At 46.2% G+C, this 19,898-nt stretch overlaps 1 protein-coding gene across 1 annotated transcript; it reads right to left on the bottom strand.

Moving 5' to 3' along the window:
* Window positions 1-2,319: 2,319 nt before the first annotated feature.
* Window positions 2,320-18,909, bottom strand: UTP14A (UTP14A small subunit processome component). The gene is made up of 15 exons (XM_055563710.1): window positions 18,831-18,909; window positions 17,825-17,903; window positions 16,925-16,995; window positions 16,385-16,449; window positions 14,507-14,649; window positions 14,060-14,215; window positions 9,559-9,678; window positions 9,366-9,460; window positions 8,658-8,781; window positions 8,498-8,575; window positions 7,642-8,032; window positions 5,448-5,845; window positions 4,541-4,734; window positions 4,312-4,411; window positions 2,320-2,752 (listed from the first exon to the last, which is right to left on the bottom strand). The coding sequence occupies exons 1-15, from the start codon at window positions 18,854-18,856 to the stop codon at window positions 2,480-2,482; spliced, it is 2,313 nt and encodes a 770-aa protein (XP_055419685.1). The 5' UTR covers window positions 18,857-18,909; the 3' UTR covers window positions 2,320-2,479.
* Window positions 18,910-19,898: the final 989 nt, after the last annotated feature.

The following is a 19,898-nucleotide window of genomic DNA, read 5'->3' as shown; positions in this document are numbered from 1 at the left end:
CTAAAGACCACGGTGGGGGCCGCACAGACGGGACGGGACTACTGAGGCTGGACGAAAACTGCCCAGGGGAAAGTGGGACCTACGAGGGCTGCAGAAGGGTGGCGGGGGCGGTCTCGGGCTCGGCAGGAAGGCGCCACCACCGCCCTCTGCCCGTCCCCAGCGTGCCCCGCCCCGTCCGGGGGCCCTAAGGGCAGGGGCCTGGGCCGTGGGGGAGCCGAGCCAGGGCGGTACCATTCGGAACAGAGAGGGGGGCTGGGAGGGAAGGGAGGAGCCAGGGGTCAGAACCCTGTTGGGGGCGGGGGGGCCACACCCTGGGAAAAAGGCTTGGGCACATCCAGAATGGACCAATCAGCGAGCAAGGCCAGGGTGGCGTCAAGGGGCAGCTCTGGCCAATGGGAAGGGAGAACACTTCGGAGGTTCGGAGGAAGAAAAGAAAAAAAAGCCCCAAGGAACAACAATCGAATCCGTTTGGGGGCTTGGAAGGCAGGGAGTGGGAGTCGTTTATAGCACGTTCCAGTGCCTGCCCTCCCCTTGGAAGGATAGGGTCGTTTGCATCATTCGTGGGCCGCGGGGAGCACACGGCGCTGAGGAGGGTCCCGAGAAAGTAGAAAGGGATTGGCCGTTTACTGGGGGCACTTGATTGGGTGCTTCGATTTTGGGGGGGTGGGTGGGACAGAAGTGGGAGCTTTGTGCTCAAAAGAGTGCAAGAGAAGGTTAAGGTCTCTTAAAGAGAGGCAGGAATTGGCAGGGGTCCCCCATTCCTCCATACAGGCAGTGTCAGCCAGCAAGTGGATCGCAGATAATTTCAAACCGGTGGATAATTTAAAAATAACCCTTGAGCTCTGAACACGATCAACATACTCAGTTCCCTTCCTAGCACCGGGCAGGTTCTTGAGAGGATGAGCAGTGTTAGCCGGGGTCCATAGCTGCCACTGGGAATTTGAGACATGTGTGGCGTGGCTTTTGGCTTCAGAGTTAAGTCTAGGGTCCCAGTGCTTACTCGGTCACTAACTGAAATCTTAAAACCTATAAAATAAAGGCATTGTGACTAGTTACCATTGAGGTAGAAACTGACTTGGGGAGTGATGGGCTCAGAAAAAAAGAGCCATACTGGTGGGGAGAATTGCAAAAGAAAATTCGTGGAGGGGAAGAACTTTTAACCCAGAATTTCAAATGTCTGCAAAGCTCCTGAAGCTGCATGTAAAATGGTGTAGGTGTTTGTGTTTTTCTGGTGAGGGTTCATAATTTAAAATTCTCATAAGATTGTGACATAAAAATTGAAAAGGTCTAAAAAGGCTGTGGGGACCTATCTCCAAGACAGTAGGTGAAGTGCCCTAGTGGCTATGTCCTTTCCGTATCAGAGGGGGTTTCTCCAATTTCTTGTTAGGAATTTCTGGCTGCAGGGGCCCTTTTGATACATATTGTCATCCAAAGAAAGGCAGGTTCCTCAGAGCTGAGAAGCTGACCGTGAACTGCCATATAGCAAAGTAACGCCTGAATAAATCATAAACAATGGTGAGGAGTTGGCCCTTCATTAGGAAGTAAAGGGAATAGAGCTTTATTTCTGAAAGCTCATTTACCTCATCTATAAAGTAAGACTAAAAGTGCTAACTACTCTAGACTGCAGCCTGTGAGCTGGGAGGCTCACACATAAATTCTCCATACTGGAGTGGTTGCAGTGCCTTCCTCCAGGGAATCTTCCCAACCCAGGGATCGAACCTGTATCTCTTACATCTCTTGCATTGGCAGGCAGGTTCTTTACCACTGGTGCCACGTGGGAAGCCCAGAACTAGCCCAGAGCAGAATCCAATTGCCTGATTTGTGCATACTGCTGCTAGGTTCAGAGGTTGAGAATATACAATATTTAGTTACTATCTCTCGGAGAAGGCATTGGCACCCCACTCTTGCCTGGAAAATCCCATGGATGGAGGAGCCTGGTAGGCTGCAGTCCATGGGGTCGCTAAGAGTCAGATAAGACTGAGCGACTTCACTTTCCCTTTTCACTTTCATGCATTAGAGAAGGAAATGGCAACCCACTCCAGTGTTCTTGCCTGGAGAATCCCAGGGACGGGGGAGCCTGGTGGGCTGCCGTCTATGGGGTCGCACAGAGTCAGACACGACTGAAGCAACGTAGCAGCAGTTACTATCTCTGACTTATTAAGCTGATTATTTATGGTTATATCTGACATGGACTTAAGGTCATAGGCTAGGGTAACTTCCCTCCAGTCCAATTTAGGACAACTTAGTCCTTGGTAAGAAAATAACAAAAAAAAAAAAAAAAAAAAAAGAAAGAAAATAACAACATAGTAAACATTCCAGTTAGATAAAAATGCCTTTATTTCTAAAATGTGGCTTAACTACACCCATGGTGTGCTAAGCTTGTTTTGGAATCATCTTGCAGCTCCAAGTAAAACCAGGCCAGTGGAGAAACAGTCAGGGCTATTGGTTCCCGGCACCAAGGTGTCACTACTTCAGCAATTCAATCCACACAGTTATTCTCCAGGTGTTCTTTGTGACGTATGGAGAGTCGTTTTGGATTCCTCTGTACGACAGAGAGGTCCGACCTTGAGGAAGATCGGTAGCCCACATCCTCTGCTTTGATAGGCTTAATGATATGGCCTGGCTTGGTGACAACCTTGGGCATGGTCAGCTTTTGGAAGGCCCTCTGGGTGTTCCATGTAGATCCTACGGGGGTCTGGATGGTCCTTTCAAATTGTTGATGGTGTGTGAATGGATGTGGAAGCACCTGCACCTGGAAAGGAAGGCAGAGTGACTTGGCCTGAGCCAAGGCTGTAAACTCTAATGGCAGCTGCCAGGTAGTTTTAGCACATAAGCCTCAGTCCTACATGAAGGCTGTGGTGAGTGGAGCTACCGAGCGGCCAAGGTATGCCCACGTACCCATCCAACCTTAGGAGTGCCAAGCTGCTTGATGACACTTGGGAGGGGCCTAATTGGGATCAGAAACTCCCTTCCCCCAAGCTTGCCCAATAATGGAGGGATGAAAAACCATCCCAACAAGGCCCCTGTGGCAAGAGGAACACTAAGTAGCTGCAGGGTTGCTGGCCCCCAGTGGGTCTTCCTATAAAGCATTGTGACTACCAGACATCTGAGTACTGGTTTATCTGTGCCTCTCCATCCCCCTTCTTTTCCTCCCCTTGATTCATAGCATTGATGTTTTAAGGAACCCAAAGATTTACTCCCAAATCCTGAACTCCACCAAGCTACTACACTCAGCTTCATGCTCTTCCCAAGTCTCATTTCTTTGCCCAGGACTCTTTTGCATTCCACCAAAGTGCTGGTTTCAGACTTAAATAATCTTTAAATGCTTCCCCAAAGGCCAAAGAGGAGGAAAAAGACATAAGCAGAAAAAGGGGGAAGTTACAATCAGTAGTCTCTGGAGATACTCAATGGAACACTCAAAGAGAAGCTTGAGTACTTCCAGGCGGTCCTGGTGGCGGTGAAGGACACAGATTCTTTAGGTTAAGGGAGGGTCTTAGTGGGGTTGACAGAGTATTATTGAAATCATATTTTTCTCCTCTCTTCTGTACCTATTAAATAGCTCCCCCCTCTTTAGAATGAAAAATACAACTTATTTCAATTTTAAACTGACTAGGGTAGATCTCAGGGTCATAGATTTTCAGAACTGAAGGGAATGTAAAGGTCACTGAGTCCCATCTCATTCCCAAGTCCCCTCTATGCATGCTCACACCCCCAGAGCAACCCCTTCTCTCTTTGGACCAGCAGAAAGTTTTTCCTTGAATGGGAATCCTGCCTTTCCTCGAACTTCTATGTTATGTGGCTGCACTCCACATGAAAGCCTTCAATAGAGTTAAAGGCCATGATTGTGCTCAAGTTTGCTCTTCTCTTGGGTAAACATCCCTAGCTCATTATCATATGATACAGTTTTACATCCTTTCACTGTCCTGAACAAGTTGGTCATTTTTCTTAGGATGTAGGTTAAACCTAAACTCCAAACATTACCTGGACTATAAGCACAAACCTGAAGAATAGCAACTCTGAGTTTTGTCAGACCCATTTGCATCAGCATTTACTGGGGTATTGGCTGGAAATGCAAATTTGGGGGCCTCACCAATGCTACAAAGATTCAGTTTTAACCCACCCACCCAGTAATTAAAACAGCAGAGTCAATCTGGGGAATTATTCATCTCAGAGCCAGTGAAAACAAGAATAGATCTGATCTGTGGTCAAGATGACACACCCCTCTTGACCACAGAGCACTAGAACACTCCTCCCAAGGAGGAGAGCCCGGCAGTGGAAGAGGAGGCTGCGAAATTGCTCTCTATCCCTCACCTGATGAGCTGCTGCATGGGTGTTCCGCTTCTCATTGATAATCACGTTTGGCAAATTCTTGTCTTTCCTTGGAGGACCCTCAGGAGCTTTAATGAGAAACCTGGAAAGCAGAACAGCAGGGTGTCTGACTAAGAGCATTAAGGACTTAGTCAAAAGGGCAGAGAGGACACATGAGGGTGAAGTGGGAGAACCTGGTGTTCTTCTAATGGGGTTTCTTTCCTGTTCTTACCGGCGTCTCTTCTTGGCACTGGGCTTCAGGCCTATACCACCCCACTCGCCCCAGCCAGGCAGAGTCAGGTCCAGGTCCTTTGGCTTACTCGCCTCCACAGCTTCCCTCTTCTCTTTCAAGAAGTCTCTGATGACATCATCCCCAGCAAAAGCTTCCTTTATTATCTGCCTTTGATCTCTCTCTTCTTCATCTTCCTGGGAAGAAACAAGAACAGTTACGGCTTGCCTTCTGAGCCGAGGTTTGTGGCAAGATGGTTGGGTTGTGACATTTTAGCGCCCTCTAGGGGGAAGTGCGGAACAACGATGGTCTTGCACTACAAACCAATCGGCAGCCAACCAAGCTCTGATCTCTCTAGGGTAAATATCCCTAGCTCATTATCATAGGACACGATTTAAAACTTTCAAGAAGGAAGCTGTAGGGTGGAGGAAGGAACCAGTCAGTGTCAGGAGGGGGAGCTCCAAGTGGGCCTGGCCAGAATGTGGGAGTCCTTCAGTTTATATCCCTGAAAAGACAGGTGCCGGGGCTCCTCACTTGAGCAGTTTCAATGACTTAATCAGGGAGCCCCGGACCATTTGAAATCCCACTGAGGAGAGCAAAACTCACTCACCTTTGAGTTGTCCTGCCTGGCACCTGGCCAGAGGTTTGAATGAGTCCCTCTGTCCTGTGAGGGCTTTAGAGTCACCCCAGGGAGGATGTGGTGGCTCAGAATTTAAGATGAGGGAGTCTCAGCGGCACTCACATATTTGCATCTATTAAGCTGTCGCTGGGACCAGCCTGGCAATACTATTCCGGACCTCTCAACTACCGCCATGTGCCCCCAGCACAAAACTTTTGATTCTATTGCTCGTGCAGGAAGGACACTTTCCATGCCAGCTCTGATTCCCCCCGCGACCCTGGCTCTGCTCACCAACTCCTGTACGGTTGTGGGAACTGCCAAGGACTTCACGGAAGGCGATTTTGTGGTTAGGAGGTTCTGGAGATCAATCATTTGCTCCTTCCTTTTCTTCTCCTTGGGGGCGCCAATATGATTACTTAGATTCTTCTCCAACTGCAGCCCTTCTACTGCAGTTCTGGGAAGCTCCTTGTTTTCAACACACCCTTCTCTGCCCAGCTCCTCCAGCTCGTCCAGAGTCCGAGCTCTCTCTGGCCTCTGCAGCAACATGGGCTCCTCTTCCTCCCTGGCAGGTTCCTCTCTCTGAGCTGTCCTCGCTGAACTCAGTTCTTGCTTCCCTGACTGATGGTTCTCCGTGCTGAGTTTCTGACACAGTGCCCTCAAATCGGACAGCACCTCCTGGCTGCTAGGATCTGCAGGAAGCAATGAAAGGTGTCAGAAAAGTAGGGTGGGTGGTGTCTCACAAGCATTTATTGACCTCTTGCTGGGCATGGGGCACCAGGGGAGACAGGCTAATGACGACAAATGGGTAAGAGAAGATGCCATTCATTGGATCTCCTGGTGAGTTCACTACCTGTCAAGTCACAGGCAATGGAGTTTAGGACTTAAATGCAGCATGTGAGGAAGCAGATGTTCTGGGTCCTGTTCCCAGCTTTGCCAGTGACTCTGTATAAGTAGAGCTGTGGCTTAATTTGCCCAGAGAGTAGGCTCTACTTGGGAGAATCACTCCAAATTCCACATTTTTATTAAAAAAGCTGTTTTAGCAACTGGCTTCTAAAAGCAACTTTGTTGTCATTTATTGAGTTGGCCAAAACGCTCAGATTTTTCTACTGCAGCTTACGGGGAAAACCCGAAGGAACTATTTGGTCAACACAATATTATTTGTAATTTCTAAAAACTGTGACGTCCTATTTGTAATTTACACTATAATTTTCTACTTGTAAAAACTGTATCCAGCATTGTTTTGTTTGGGGTCCATGCCTTCCCACTATTTTAGGGTACTATTTCCCCAAAGTTTGAGATCTTTCATATTTATCATCTGTATGTGCTAAGTTGCTTCAGTCATATCAGACTCTTTGCAACCTCATGGACTGCAGCCTGCCAGGCTCCTCTGTCCATGGGATCCTCTAAGCAAGAATACTGGAGTGAGTTGCCATGTCCTCCTCCAGGAGATCTCCCTGACCTAAGGATCGAACCCACATCTCTTATCTACCTTCTAATCCACAACCAACTGTTTGATATATTTCACTAGATAGGCAGTTTTTGAGGGGTCTGGGAGGAACCATCCTGGCCTGTGGCTAGTGCTTTCTACAATCCTCTCAGAAGTGACTGCTTATAATTACTAACCCTGGAACTCTTTAGCTGAAAACCCCAAGTAAAGGTCCCCCAATACATTCTAAACAACAGCTCTAAAAAATTTTTTTTAAAACCATGGAAAAACAGAATCTTGTTGTCATGTAAATGCATTCATTATTCTTATAGGAAATATAATTGGACCTGAGAATCTAACCAGACCAGGTGATTTCTGAGTGCAGTTAGTTTCCTCAGCAGGCTTTGTAACGCCCTGCTTTGTCCCCAGAATGCAAACTCCAACCTGCCTCAAGGGTGCCAAGGTTGCTAATATATATAATATGCAAATATATGTAATATGCTCGAGTCTGAGCATGGGCTAACAATTCTAATTTACCCTGTACCTTGTAGTCAGTCATTCATTCCTATCAAGAAAGTCGCACCCCACATCAACATATCAACCAGCATTAACAGAGTGCTAAAAATGCCACTCCTCCTCCCCAAACAAAGCAGACAACTGCAGTGATGATCTGAAGACATTTCATAATATCTCAAAATACACCTTTGTGTCTATGGGTGTGAACGATTTTCACATTTGCCAGCCCACCACATGCACTGCTCTCTGGCTTGCGGGTCCCAGTAATGTTAACTCCCGTCCCTCCTTCAAGGATGGCGCACCTCTGTCTTTCTGAAGACTGAACACATACTCTAGAGCCATGCGGATGCCCACTTATGAAATGCCTTTGAAGAAAAACGGTCATTACAAATGTATTTTCTCTTCAGGGACCCATGGCACTCTCTTGAAAGGCCCTAGAGCCTAATCTCTGCAGCGCGGGTGGGCAGGCACAGTTTTCCTCAGTTGGCCAAGAGCACCAGCACCAGCACCAGGCAGCACCCCCTGTGGTGTACCACTGCTCACCCTTTGTTACACGTCTGTGCACAGGCTCCGCCATGTGGTTGAGCTCAGACTTCTGTCTAAGTGATCGCCTTTCCTCAAATTCTTTCAAGAGAGTTTCTTCTTCCACCACTGCTTTTTCTTCCTCACTTTCAGAAGTCTCCTGGGCTTCAGGCTCAGCAGGATCTTCCAGGTCTTTCTGGACCTCAGCCTCTTTGGCATCAATGAAGTGATTCCGGAACATCCAGGGGTTCAGTCCATTTGCCTTTATCTGCACCCCATTCACCAGGTCAGGGACAAGAGGTTCTTCCTCTTCCTCCTGGCCTTCCCCCTCTTCCTCGCTCTCAGAGGCCGCCCGGACCTTCTGCGTCAGCTCTTTGTTCCTGGCCAGCTGTTCCTGCATAGCCTGGCGAGCCTGGGGGAAAGTCATAGCACGAGCGCCTGTCATTAGTGACCACAGTCACACCTCGCCCAGTCCACTCCTCAGAGCTGCCTCCTCTCAATCTTCCTGGTACCTACCGTTTAAACTGCTTATACACCATTGTGTTAACAGGTATGGAACAAAATGCAAGACAAGTTCTTTGTCCTCAAGGAATCGACATGTGAAACAAGTTTTTTTTGTTTTTTTTTTTTTAACACACAATTCCTCTCTTCTTTAACTGGACTTGCCTTTGGTGCTGTTTCCCTTTCATCTCTCCTAGGACTGCACATAATTTTCCTCTCTGCCTTAGAAATTTTCTGATGCCTTTTTAGATTCCTGGTTTTCCATTCATCCACATGGCTTTTTTTCCCCAACTCTGCTTCTGCTAGCATCCTTATGGACTGCTTTGCCTTTCTTTCCTTTAATTCCATATCTCCTTTCACCCTGACGGTGTCTTACCTCCAGGTCATATTTGGCCATAATTGCCTTTGATTTTGCCCATTTCCCACTGTTCTGGTGCTTAAGGCTCATTCGCTCCTGGAAAGAAAGGGCACAGTGAGCTCCTTATTGCTTTCTAGGGAGAGCAGGTTCAAGGGTTGGGGGCCAGAGGCAGCCTCACCATCATTCTGGCCTTGTCAAGTTTTTCTAGTTCTTCTAGTGCTGCAGCAGGATTGACCTTCTGCAACTTCTCAAAATCTTTTAAGGCTTGCTTGGCCTTTCCTTTCTTCAGAATTCTGTGATACCTATAGGGTGAGAGAGGTATGAGGGAAGATACAGCTGAACCACTGGTGCCACACATGTAAGTGCCCCCACCACACGAGGGGTCTCCTAATGCCAGGGATGGACTGGACATCACAGAGCTAGACCTGCGAGGCTTGGTGGGGCCCTCAGTTCCTGCAGCCCCCAAGGGCAGACCTCCACAAATGAATCCCCTCTGCTTCTAGAGCACAAGCACAAGGGAAGAGCAGAACATGATCCCAAAAGGCAAAAAAGGCAGGAAGGAAGCCCTATTGGCTTCATAGCTGTTGAAGTCAGAACTCATTCAGCAGAACCACTCCATGATGCCCTGAAAGGGAGTCAAAGTAACTGACAGTCCTGTTTTTAGCAAATTCAAGATGGAAAGCCAAAGCCAGAGGAGCAGGCACCACTGAAGCAGGCAAAACTCTCTGAGGTTGGTTTGAGGGAAAAAAGAGGCCAGTCACTCCTCTTTGGGACTTTTCCTACAGGACCCCACAGCTGCCATGGGAAAGGTTCTCTCCTAAGGACTTGTGATTAGCCATGCCACTTTCCCATGGAACCCGAGGCTGGTTCACAGGGGCTTCCTTACTTTTTGCTTTTGATTCTCTTCTCTCTTCGAGCCCTGGCCTCATAGTAGGATTGCAGGGCCCGGGCCCTTTGAAGCTCTGCTCGGCGCATCTTTACCTACAACGAATGACATTTACAGTAACCCCTAGGATTGATGGTAAATGCCGGGAGAAACAGAGCATGCCTGGGTGGATCAAAGGGCTTAGCACACTTACCTCTTCCAGGCTCATAGCTTTGAGAGAGGCCTTTTCCACGGGAGTCAGTAAAGGGTCTGTCACGGGCTGCTTGTTCTTATGGAGAAGATTAAAAATCTCCTGCTCCAGGGGAGTTCCTGCCTTAAGGAGGTAACAGAACACTCTAAGTCTTAAGTCATGCTCCTAGAGTCTCCCTCTTTACAATCCTTTGGCCATCTACACAGTGACTGGAATCACAAACTGGACAGGATGGGCTGTTACAGCAAAAGAAGGGGGTTCTAGGCTTGCTGTTCAAGGGTGCAGATAAAACCTTACATTTTATTCTGATTTAAGGTAACTTCAGCAAGGGGCCTCTGAGGTTACTCTCTAATATTACCGAGGGAATCACTCTGTGTTCAGATGACCAATATATATAAAACAATACCATTCTCTTAAGAATCAAAGCAGGATGCTCTTAAGGTAAATGCCTGCAGGACAGAGGAACAGCAGTACCAAACTGTCAGTCTACAGAATTGCAAAACAAAATGGTCCCTGAATTCTTATGTATATTTGAAGCAGATTACTCTTAACACAAAGTTAGGGACCTCAGATCTGTATTAGCCTCCCTTTAAGAATATTTCTAGAGGAAAGGGGAGGTTAGGTCTTAAGATGAGCACAAAAAGACACCGCCTTTAACAAAATGACCTCCAGGTAATTAGCCTGCTTCCTGACAGTTCAAATTTAACTCTAGTCAATTTTTAACTTGGCTCTGATGCTTCACTTTCCAGATAACTTTGCATGCTAGGTGGTGTCTACGCTAATGAAACGAAATGGACTGTGAACCAGTGACTTCACATGTCAACAAAAGACCCCATTTGCTGCTTGACTGATATTGTAAGGATGGCTAAAATAATCAGGCTGATCATGTCATGGTCCACTTTGGCAAGGCATAAAGATAGCCCTGGGCAAGAGCCAGTTTCAAACCTCATGCACATATTTTATGTGGTTTTCTTGAAACGCCATATATATCACAGTGTTAAACTTACAAATATCTGGACAAATGCATAAACACACATCATCCCATGTTACACTACCCTACTGATAGAACCATAAACCTATTCTACTGAATAGTAAAGGCGCATGTTCTTCCATTTTTAGTATTTGCAGTAGTGGTCAATCACAGGCTAGAAAATGATTTATATTACAATGTTGTAATCTCCCTCTGATTCAATTCAATTTACAAACACTTATTGATTGTAGCTACATTCCAGGCACTTGTGTGGGGTGCTAGGAATACACAATTAATTAAGATAGTTCCTGTCCTCATAGAGCTCATAGCCTTTCAGAGGTAAGATACACTGTACCATCACCAACATGATGGGTTAAAAGTCCATAGGAGTAATCACAGAGGAAGGAACAATTCTGATGAGGAGACGGGGTAGGCTTGGGGAAGGAAGAGACTTTTTGAATTAGGCTTTGAGGCATCAGCACAATTCTACAAGGAGGGGAAAAAAACCTAAAGGGAGAGATGTGTATAAGCAAAACACAGATCTAGGGAAGGGAAAGATATGTTAGGGAACAATGCACTGTCCAGTATAGCTAAGATGCCAGGTACTTCTGTCTTATTCTGTAAGTGGAGAGCCTTTTGAAGGATTTTAAAGCAGAAAAGTGACAACTGGTGCTGTGTTTTGGAGAGAAAAGCCTGGTGACTGTGTAAGGGGTTCTATGGAACGTGTCAAATGAAAATGAGACAAGGAACCAGGGCTGTGAGACAGAATTACAGGACTCACCCCCTGCGTGGGTTGGCAGTTGAGGGGAAGAGTTATGTCACTGACTGAGGTACAGCATGAAGGTCATAGTACAGCTTAAGCGTCTGGGGAAGGGAAATACTAGGCGTCCTTTGTCGTGTGTCAAGTTTAGGTGCACAGGGGAGACCCAGGTGAGGCCTGTGAGTCATGTGGAACACGGGTCCGGAAATCAGGAGTTGACAGTGATCTGTACCATGTTTACAGCCCAAGAATAAAAAAGGACTAAGAAAGTCAGAAAAAAACCAAAACAGACACGAAAACAACAGCAAGCCTATGTTCCAAGGCAGCAGTTTGAATCACGATATGTTAATGGTGTCAAATAGGCTGAAGACGCAGAGGATCTGGGATGTGGCCATTGGGAGGCCCCTCACTAATGCATTTTGAAAGAAGTTTCAGGAAGGTAGTAGGGAAGAGGGTGACAGAACAGGGACCAGCTCTTTCCAAAGCATGTTCCTCATCAGCTGACAAGGTTTACTTCATTTTTGTAAAGTTTAAAATTCAGTGGATTTGATTAATAAAATCAGTTTGTCCTCTAAGTCAAAAGGGTTTCTTTATCATCTTTTCATAGCATTTAAAAGGCTGTCTGGCGTACACTGTGGTCTGCCCAACTCTCGGAGCGGCATGTGCTATGTTCTAGCAACCAGACCCTGCCAATACCCCCCAGCCCCACCCCCAGGCACACTGTGAAAGGAAGGTTTTGAGGAGCACACTTCTGGAAATGATGGTGCCAGCTGCTAGGGGAGGGAAAAGGGAGTGGATGGTAAGTTACCTTACCTCATTTCTAGCACTTTGCCGTTTACAAATGCTTTCTCATACATTATCCCCTTTAATGCTTCTCAGCTAGAGTCAAATGGAATTTTAGGTAGCTGGACCAAAACTGTAAGTGCTGACTTTTTAGATTCCTTATTTCCAGGAATACTAGTATACTGCTAGCCCCTGGGCTCTGCCTTCTAAGGTGCTACTAGCCACCAAGGATCTCCTGACTTCTCTGTGCCATGTTGGTATAATTTCTCAAAAATGAACCTCAGACTGGCTGCACCATTCTCAGTGCAACCCCTCCCCCACCATCTCACCTTTACTGACCAATTTGGCATTTGCCTGCCACCTCCAAGATCACACCAGCATTTGGAAAAAGCAAGGTGCAGAACAGTGTGGAGTAGATTACTACTACTTTTTTGATTTTAAAAAGTGAGATAAACATAAATATATCCATAAAATTTTTAATTTAATAAGAACAAATAACTTGTAGGAGTAGTGACCTCTGGGTGGGAGTATGGGGGTAAAAATGAGCAGATGGGGGACAGGGGTAGGGTCAAATGCTACATTTCTTCTATACTTATTTTCAAATCCTGCAAATTGTATTACCTCTTAAAATTTTTTTCCTAAAGTCTCCCTTCCATCCTGCAGCCACACTTTAAACCTGATCTCATTTTCATGTGGAAAAGGAAGCATCCTAGAAAGAGAATGGTGGTGACTTTCAATAACAACATCAGAAACAGAGTTTATCCCCATAATAAGCAACACCTTGCTCAATGTCTAGCTATGGCGGCAAGCCATGTTTACTTTGATGAGCTTTAATTATCTCAACTTCCTGACACATACGACACCATTTTGGGATTTACAGAAAGAGAAACCATCTATCCAGGGTTTGGGCACTGCTGTTGTGGACTATCTTTCTGCTGAAGACAGAACACCCCCTTATAGACTCCATAACCAATGGTGTATTGGAAAAGAAAGGCTAGCTGTTCTGAAGTTGTTCAGACTAAACACTGACACTTCAGGTACAACATGGGATTACTAACTTTTTAATTTTGCCATTGGCATAACTACTGTTCCACCTCTGGCCCCATCATTTACCACCATCACCATTTCATAACAGATAAGCTATTTCAACACCATTAAAGTGGAAAGAATAACTTCATAATAAAAAATAGCTGACAACCCCACGCCACCATATTCACAATTATCCTTACAGTTCAGATGATTGAAAAATTTGCCTGAGATCAGTGTTTGGGAAACCCAGCTCTAAAATATAATTTTTATTTTCTGCAGCTCAGTCATAATGAGTTACTTGCTAAGATTCTAGTCATTATCACCAATCTGCTATATTTTAATGTGGTGTTCCTTTTCAAGTAAACTTCGGTCCTGCTGCTCATATATCCCGCCTAAGGCATCATTAATGCTGCCAGGTTCCTGACTCTCCCCAGATCAGAATGCTGGCTGTAAAAGCTTTTAAAAAACCAGGGTGTGAAAAAGAAAACATCATGATGTTCCTTCTCTACTGGCAAATCAGACGTCGTCACACAAAAACATGGAGATAATCATGTGTATGTGGGGGAGGAGGGCTCCCTGGTGGTAAAGAATCTGCCTGCTACTGCAGGAGACGTGGGTTTGATCCTGGGTTGGGAAGATCCCCTGGAGAAGTAAATGGCAACCTGCTCCAGTATTCTTGCTTGGGAAACCCCATGGACAGAGGAGTGTGGCAGGCTACAGTCCATGGGGTGGCAGAGTTGGACACAACTCAGGGACTAAACAACAACAACCACGTAGGGGACACTCCAAGCTGAGGAAGGGTGAGCTACCACCTATGAACCTTGCTCTCCGACCCCCCCACCTCTCTAATCACTCAACTAAAATGACCACAGCTGCCATTCCTGCTTAACATGTCTAACGAGACCAATTGCAGGCTCTGCAATGTCCATGCTGTGTGACCTCACCTTTCAAGGGGCACTAACCTTCCAGCCATTGACCACATGTTCGATGGGAGCAAAGGCTGATTGGGGCTTGCTCAGGGGAAAAACCAGCTGCTCTGCTTGCCGGTTCTTCAGAACAACAGAATCCCATTTGGAGAGGATTTGGGAGCTTTTATTGAATGCCACTTCTCTGTGGATCTGAAACAGGCAAAAGCACACAGAAAGAAAGAGCCATGAATTGAAGCATTAAACTCAAAAGAACCAGCAGGAAATTAGAAGGCCATGTAAGAGTCAGGATGCTAGAGATTAGCTCTTGCTTACTTACTTCTCAGGACTGCACCTGCCCTGAGATTAATTTTAATCTTTTCCAAGGTGAGGCAACCACAACTTGCCCCCCTCCCACTTCTCAGGCCTTCCTCGCTTCTCATCTTGCCCTTTTTTTCTTGGTCAGTTTCTTCCCCTTAGTGGACCACATTTTCTTTGACTTACCCGCTCAATCTCTTCTCTGTGAAGTGGTAACTCCACAGTCTTCTTCGATTTCACTCGATTCAGCTGCTTTTTCACAGCAGCCAATGAGGATGAAGTTTTAACAGGCTCAAGCAGATCTGAAAGGACCAGCTTTTCTCCTGATCCTGTAGAAAGGCCAAACCTTCTGGTCAGACTGAGAAGTGAGGCAAAACCTCAGCATCACCTCAGCAGAAAGTGCTGGTAGCCAGGCAGGTGTGCAGGGAAGCAGGAACAGCCCTCTTACTTCCATCACTAGCTAGAGTGATGGCACTGCTTTCCTACATCCCCAAACATGTTGAAGTGTAGAAGAGAGAAAACTATTTAAAACAATCATTTGCTTTTCTCCTGGTCTTTCTGGTTCCATGCTTGCTCACTGGAATTCATTCTTCACACAGCAGCCAGTGTTTTGAAACTGTAAATCACAGGATGTCATGATCCTGCAGAAAATCCTCCAATGACTCCCCATTATCCTCGCAGCTCAGTGGGTCAAGAATCTGCCTGCAATGCAGGGGACCCAGGTTTGATTCCTGGGTCGGGAAGATCCCCTGGAGAAGGAAATGGCAAACCACTCCAGTATTCTTGCCTGGAGAATCCCATGGACAGAGGAGCCTGATGCTGCTGCTGCTGCTAAGTTGCTTCAGTCATGTCCGACTCTGTGCGACCCCATAGACGGCAGCCCACCAGGCTCCCCCGTCCCTGGGATTCTCCAGGCAAGAACACTGGAGTGGGTTGCCATTTCCTCCTCCAATGCATGAAAGTGAAAAGTGAAAGTGAAGTTGCTCAGTTGTGTCCGACTCTTAGCGACCCCATGGACTGCAGCCTACCAGGCTCCTCCATCCAAGGGATTTTCCAGGCAAGAGTACTGGAGTGGGGTGCCATTGCCTTCTCCCCAGAGGAGCCTGGCAGGCTACAATCCATGGGATCACAGGAGTTGGACACGATTCTTAGTGACTAAACCACCACCCTGTCTGCCTCTCCAACCTCAAGTTATCCGTAAGTGGAGGATGGTCCAGCCACATTGACCTTGCTCCTCTTCTTCAAACATGCTGACCATGTTATCTCCCTCAGTGCCTTTGCACCAGCTGGTCCCTCACCTGGAACACTACTCCCTGTCTCTGCATGCTTGACTTTTCTTGTTATTCAGATCTCAGTTTAAGTTTTGTCTCTTCAGAGGGATTTCATTCATGCCTAGCCAAAGGAAAGTAGCCACTTAGTCACCTGACTGTATCATTTTGTTATAATTCACTTACTGTTTCACTGCCTTAGAATGTAAGCCCCAGGAGGTCCATCACTTATTCTTTACTCTGTATCTAAACCAATCCTGAAACTCATACATAGTAGAGGTACAGCATTTGCTGAATGGGTAAGCTTGGGAGAATACATTGTTACCAGTGCTGAAAGGTTACATTAATGATTACTAGAAGTGCCTAACTCATTCAGGTTGCCTAAGCTGTGAATACAGTGGGAAATATTTGGCACCTAGACTCAGTGTCAAGTGAAAATCTCAACTCTGCTATTTAATAGGTCATATATTCTCAATTGGGGTGATACCATTTCCCCACCTAGGGGTAAAAATTGGTTCTTGGGTGAGCGTGCATAAGGGGAAAAAAACCCTTAGATACAGCTAGCTCATTAAGCTCTATGGCAGATCTTGACTGTGGCCTTTTCATTTTCTTTTAGAAATGGAAGAAATTCAAGAGCATCCGATTACCCTTCTTCATTCACTCACGGGTAAGTATGTATGGTATGATTCACTAACCACATCAAAAATAGCTGGAAAGAGGGCACCAAGGGGAAGTAGACCATTATGCTTTTGGAATTCCACAAGGTCCATGCAGACAGTTTCCTTTGTTAACTTACCTTCAGAACTTACACTGAACTCTGACACCTTCAGACTAGCCTCAGACCTATCAGCCAATTTCTGCCTGAAATTAAGCAAAACAGAATACATAGAGAATGGATACAGTCTGCTGGGGAACAAACACCTCTCTTCAAACAATGCTTTCGTTTCATATTTATTCTAGAATTAGGTTTTGTCACAAAATAACCAGGAAATCTGTTCCTAAGCTGGACCCAGTAGTTTAACCATCTCTTAATGAAAACAGCCTCTCAAAAACACAAGGCAATGCAAGGTAGGCATAGTGAAAAAGGTATTGGACTTGGATTCAAACATGTCTGGATATGAATACCCTATCTGCAACTTATTCGAGTGACTTTGGGACATGTCAATCTTATTTTTTATTTGAAGAAGCTGATGTGCAGAGGATTTACCTACAGTCTCTAAAGTACATGCTCTTAAGAATGATGCTGAAAAATGTTGTCTTCGGCACTGAATGTTAGCTGCAGATAAGTCCCATGGAATCAGCTAGTTAGAAATGTCCATATTGAAGGGAATGTTACCTATCCTTTCCATTAAGTGAACTGATTGATTCCAGAAGCTTCTGATGCTTTCTTTCTCCATCTTTGTCCCCCTGGAAACAGAAAAAGGAAGAACCATCAGATTGATGAGGGGAGGGAAAACACAGTATGGAAATTGAGGCCCATATAAAATCTCCCATTCTTTTAGTCAGTGGAGAACTGGGAAATCAGATGAGGTCTGGCGTGCAGGCATTCCAGCTCAAACAGGAAGAACTGCTTCAAAAACCGAAATTTCCCCACTGTAAGGAATATAGATCCTAAGTAACCAGGAGCTATGCCATGCTTCTGTCTTAACTGGTTTTAAGAAAAGTGCCATGAGAATAATATTTCTGTATAGAATATATAGTGTAATCTGACATGGGAACCTTGACATAAAAAAGCCAATCTAAGTAGTTTTCTCAAGAGAATAAAGAGCTGGGATTCCTATAGCAGCTGCCCAGCTTAATTATGCATGTGTATATTTCAGTCAGAAAATCAAGTAACTCTCTATGGAAATCCAAACTTGGAAATAGGGAAATCATATGGCACACACACTCCAAGTGGCACCACTGAGCCCCCTCCCCAGACACTACACTTAGCATCTCAGCATCAAGCTGCCATAGCTTTAACTGTGTTTGTGAGCATCTATGCTTTATCTTGATTTATTTTGTGTTTCCATTAGCAGGGCATGTCCTAAGGTAATCACTTCTTTGCTTTATGCCATTTTGGCTTAGGTTTAGTAGGAATGCTCTAATTTGGAAAATTGTAACTGTAATTTATTTGTGAGACCTGAACAAGTATAAACAATGTTGCCACCCCTTTTCCTTCCATGAAGTGTGCCCTCTACCCTAATTTTGAAACAGAAGGGAAATGGGAGAAGGCAGTTTGGCAGGTGTCACTCACCTCATCTTCACTGGCGCTCAAGGGGTAGTCTTTTGGCAAATCCTCTAGTTCTTTCTGTTGGTTCGAAGCCAGAAGGTTGCTAAAGGAGATAAAAGAGAAATACTATCACTTGAAGGAATTTTTCTTATATTGAAATGATCTCTAAAACATAACTTCAGTTCTCAGTACAGAATAGTCTTATCCCCTGGAAGAGGTGCAAACCAAGTAGTATTGAGCATCTTTGGAAGTTTTCCAAGACATAAAATCTGGACTGCAGAAGGCAGGCATCACCTGTTAAAAGGTGAGCAGTGTTAGTAATACCCATACAGAACTGCATGAAAATGGAAAGATCTAACACTCTTCAGTGACTGATTAGCACTGCATTTCCCACGGACCTCTGGGAGGCTAAAAAAATGTCAGACCCTAGGTAAGGTGGCAGAAGATGCTGTTGCTGCCCCTTAAGGCAAGGCGACTTCACCATTAATATTTCTAAGCATCCGCCACATGGAAGACACCTGTATAGGTGCTGCTTACTCAAAAGTGACATCTTGATCACTTGTTCTCCGAAATCGAAAAACAGGGAATTGGAAGAAAGCAGCTGGAGCTTGCTCAGCAAAGCAGGCACTTTAATTAAAATGTCGTGGATGACTCTAATTAACAAAGGTTTCCAAGATAAGGCGAGTTTATAACAAAGTCACTGCCTGCGCAGTAGGCGGAAACGCTCCGCACCAGCTGCATCAAAAGGAGTCACGTGATGAGGAAAGTGCTACATATTAACTTCTCTGGAGCGGGAGAAACCGCAACAGGCCCAACAGGGATGAGACTAAGATGGAGAGCGGAGGGGGCGAATTAAATTAATAGGGCTTTAAAGGATGGATCATGGAAACAGTAACGAATGGTGAGATCCTGGGAGGGGAACAACTGTCGCCAGCTAAAAGATGGCCTCTGTTTCTCAAGAGCCGGGAAAACCGACCCCCAGCGAGGCTCAGACCCTGCCCCCTCCCCCGCCCCGGATCGCTACCCTCACCTCTCCGCAGCCTGGTTCGCGTTCATCTCAGCAGCCTGTCTCACATGGACCAGGAGCGGAAGTCGAAAGGAAAGAGATTTCCGTACCGGCCGCAAAGCAATTTAGGCTTCCGCCAATCACGCGCGACTAGCGGCGTCACTTCCGGCCCGCCCCGACGTGTGCAAGGAACTAAGCAGTTTGGGAGGCGCCCGCGGGGAATCGGGAGTCTGGAGGAAAAAGCCTGTCAGCGGGTGGAGCTCTGCTCTCCCCACCCACCTCTCAGCTCTTTGGCGCGTCCGCGTCCGTCTTCCCTGGCCCGGGTTTCCAAGCGGCCCGGGCGGGTGAGGTTAGCACGAGTGTGCCTCGCTATCGGGGACCTAGCTGAGCCTTCGTGGCCCTGCCTGATCCAAAAGGAGAGGCTCCAGCGTCTGTCGGTGATCGACAGCGTCCTGCGAGCCTGCCTCCAGCCAGCTCGAGGCGTTATTGACCGCTGGGGAAGTGGCCAGCATTGTGCTAAGGCCCTGGCGATCCGCCGGTGGACAACAAAGCAAGTTTCCTGCCCTCTTAAGGAAAAAATCCTTTGTCACCCCGCTCCCCCTTGTAATTGCAGCTCTGGGTTCCTACTTCCTACATAACAAAGTTTCATTCAAGAATGGGCTGTGTCTGTGGCTGCAACTTCCTCCTCTCCCGTCAACCTTTAAGAATTTTTCTTTAATTAAAAGTAGAAAAGTAATACACGAAAAAATACACTTATTTTTCGAAGCCACTCCCATTTTGTTTTCACCCCCACCGTTCCGCTGAAACTATTCTGGACAAGATCATCTTGTTACTAAATAAAAGGGACACTTCTCGGTCTTTATCTTCCCAGAAGTCTGTGGTATTAGATACTGTTGGTTTGTGTTCTTGGGGATATTCAGGGAATGTTTTTGAGTAACTACTGTATGCCAGGCCCCTTGGCACTGGCAATACACTGGTGAATAAAACAAACATGTTCCATGGCCTTATACAACCTACTTTCTACTGGGGTTAAAGACAATTTTGTCATGGTTGCAACTCCATCCTGGGCTCCCATGACTCCACTCTCCTGGT

This window comes from Bubalus kerabau, chromosome X (genome assembly GCF_029407905.1).
Source record: "Bubalus kerabau isolate K-KA32 ecotype Philippines breed swamp buffalo chromosome X, PCC_UOA_SB_1v2, whole genome shotgun sequence".
In the NCBI taxonomy this organism is placed as follows: domain Eukaryota; kingdom Metazoa; phylum Chordata; class Mammalia; order Artiodactyla; family Bovidae; genus Bubalus; species Bubalus kerabau.
This window is presented reverse-complemented; position numbering and strand designations above follow the sequence as displayed.

What these genes read in the sequence shown, in the direction of transcription:
- UTP14A (XM_055563710.1), bottom strand. Translation starts at nt 18,856, where the DNA reads ATGAACGCGAACCAGGCTGCGGAGAG. An exon ending in ATGTGGTCAATGGCTGGAAG is followed by an intron (nt 9,679 to 14,059) that starts GTTAGTGCCCCT and finishes TACCTCCTTAAG; the next exon opens with GCAGGAACTCCCCTGGAGCA. An exon ending in AAGCTATGAGCCTGGAAGAG is followed by an intron (nt 9,461 to 9,558) that starts GTAAGTGTGCTA and finishes CATTCGTTGTAG; the next exon opens with GTAAAGATGCGCCGAGCAGA.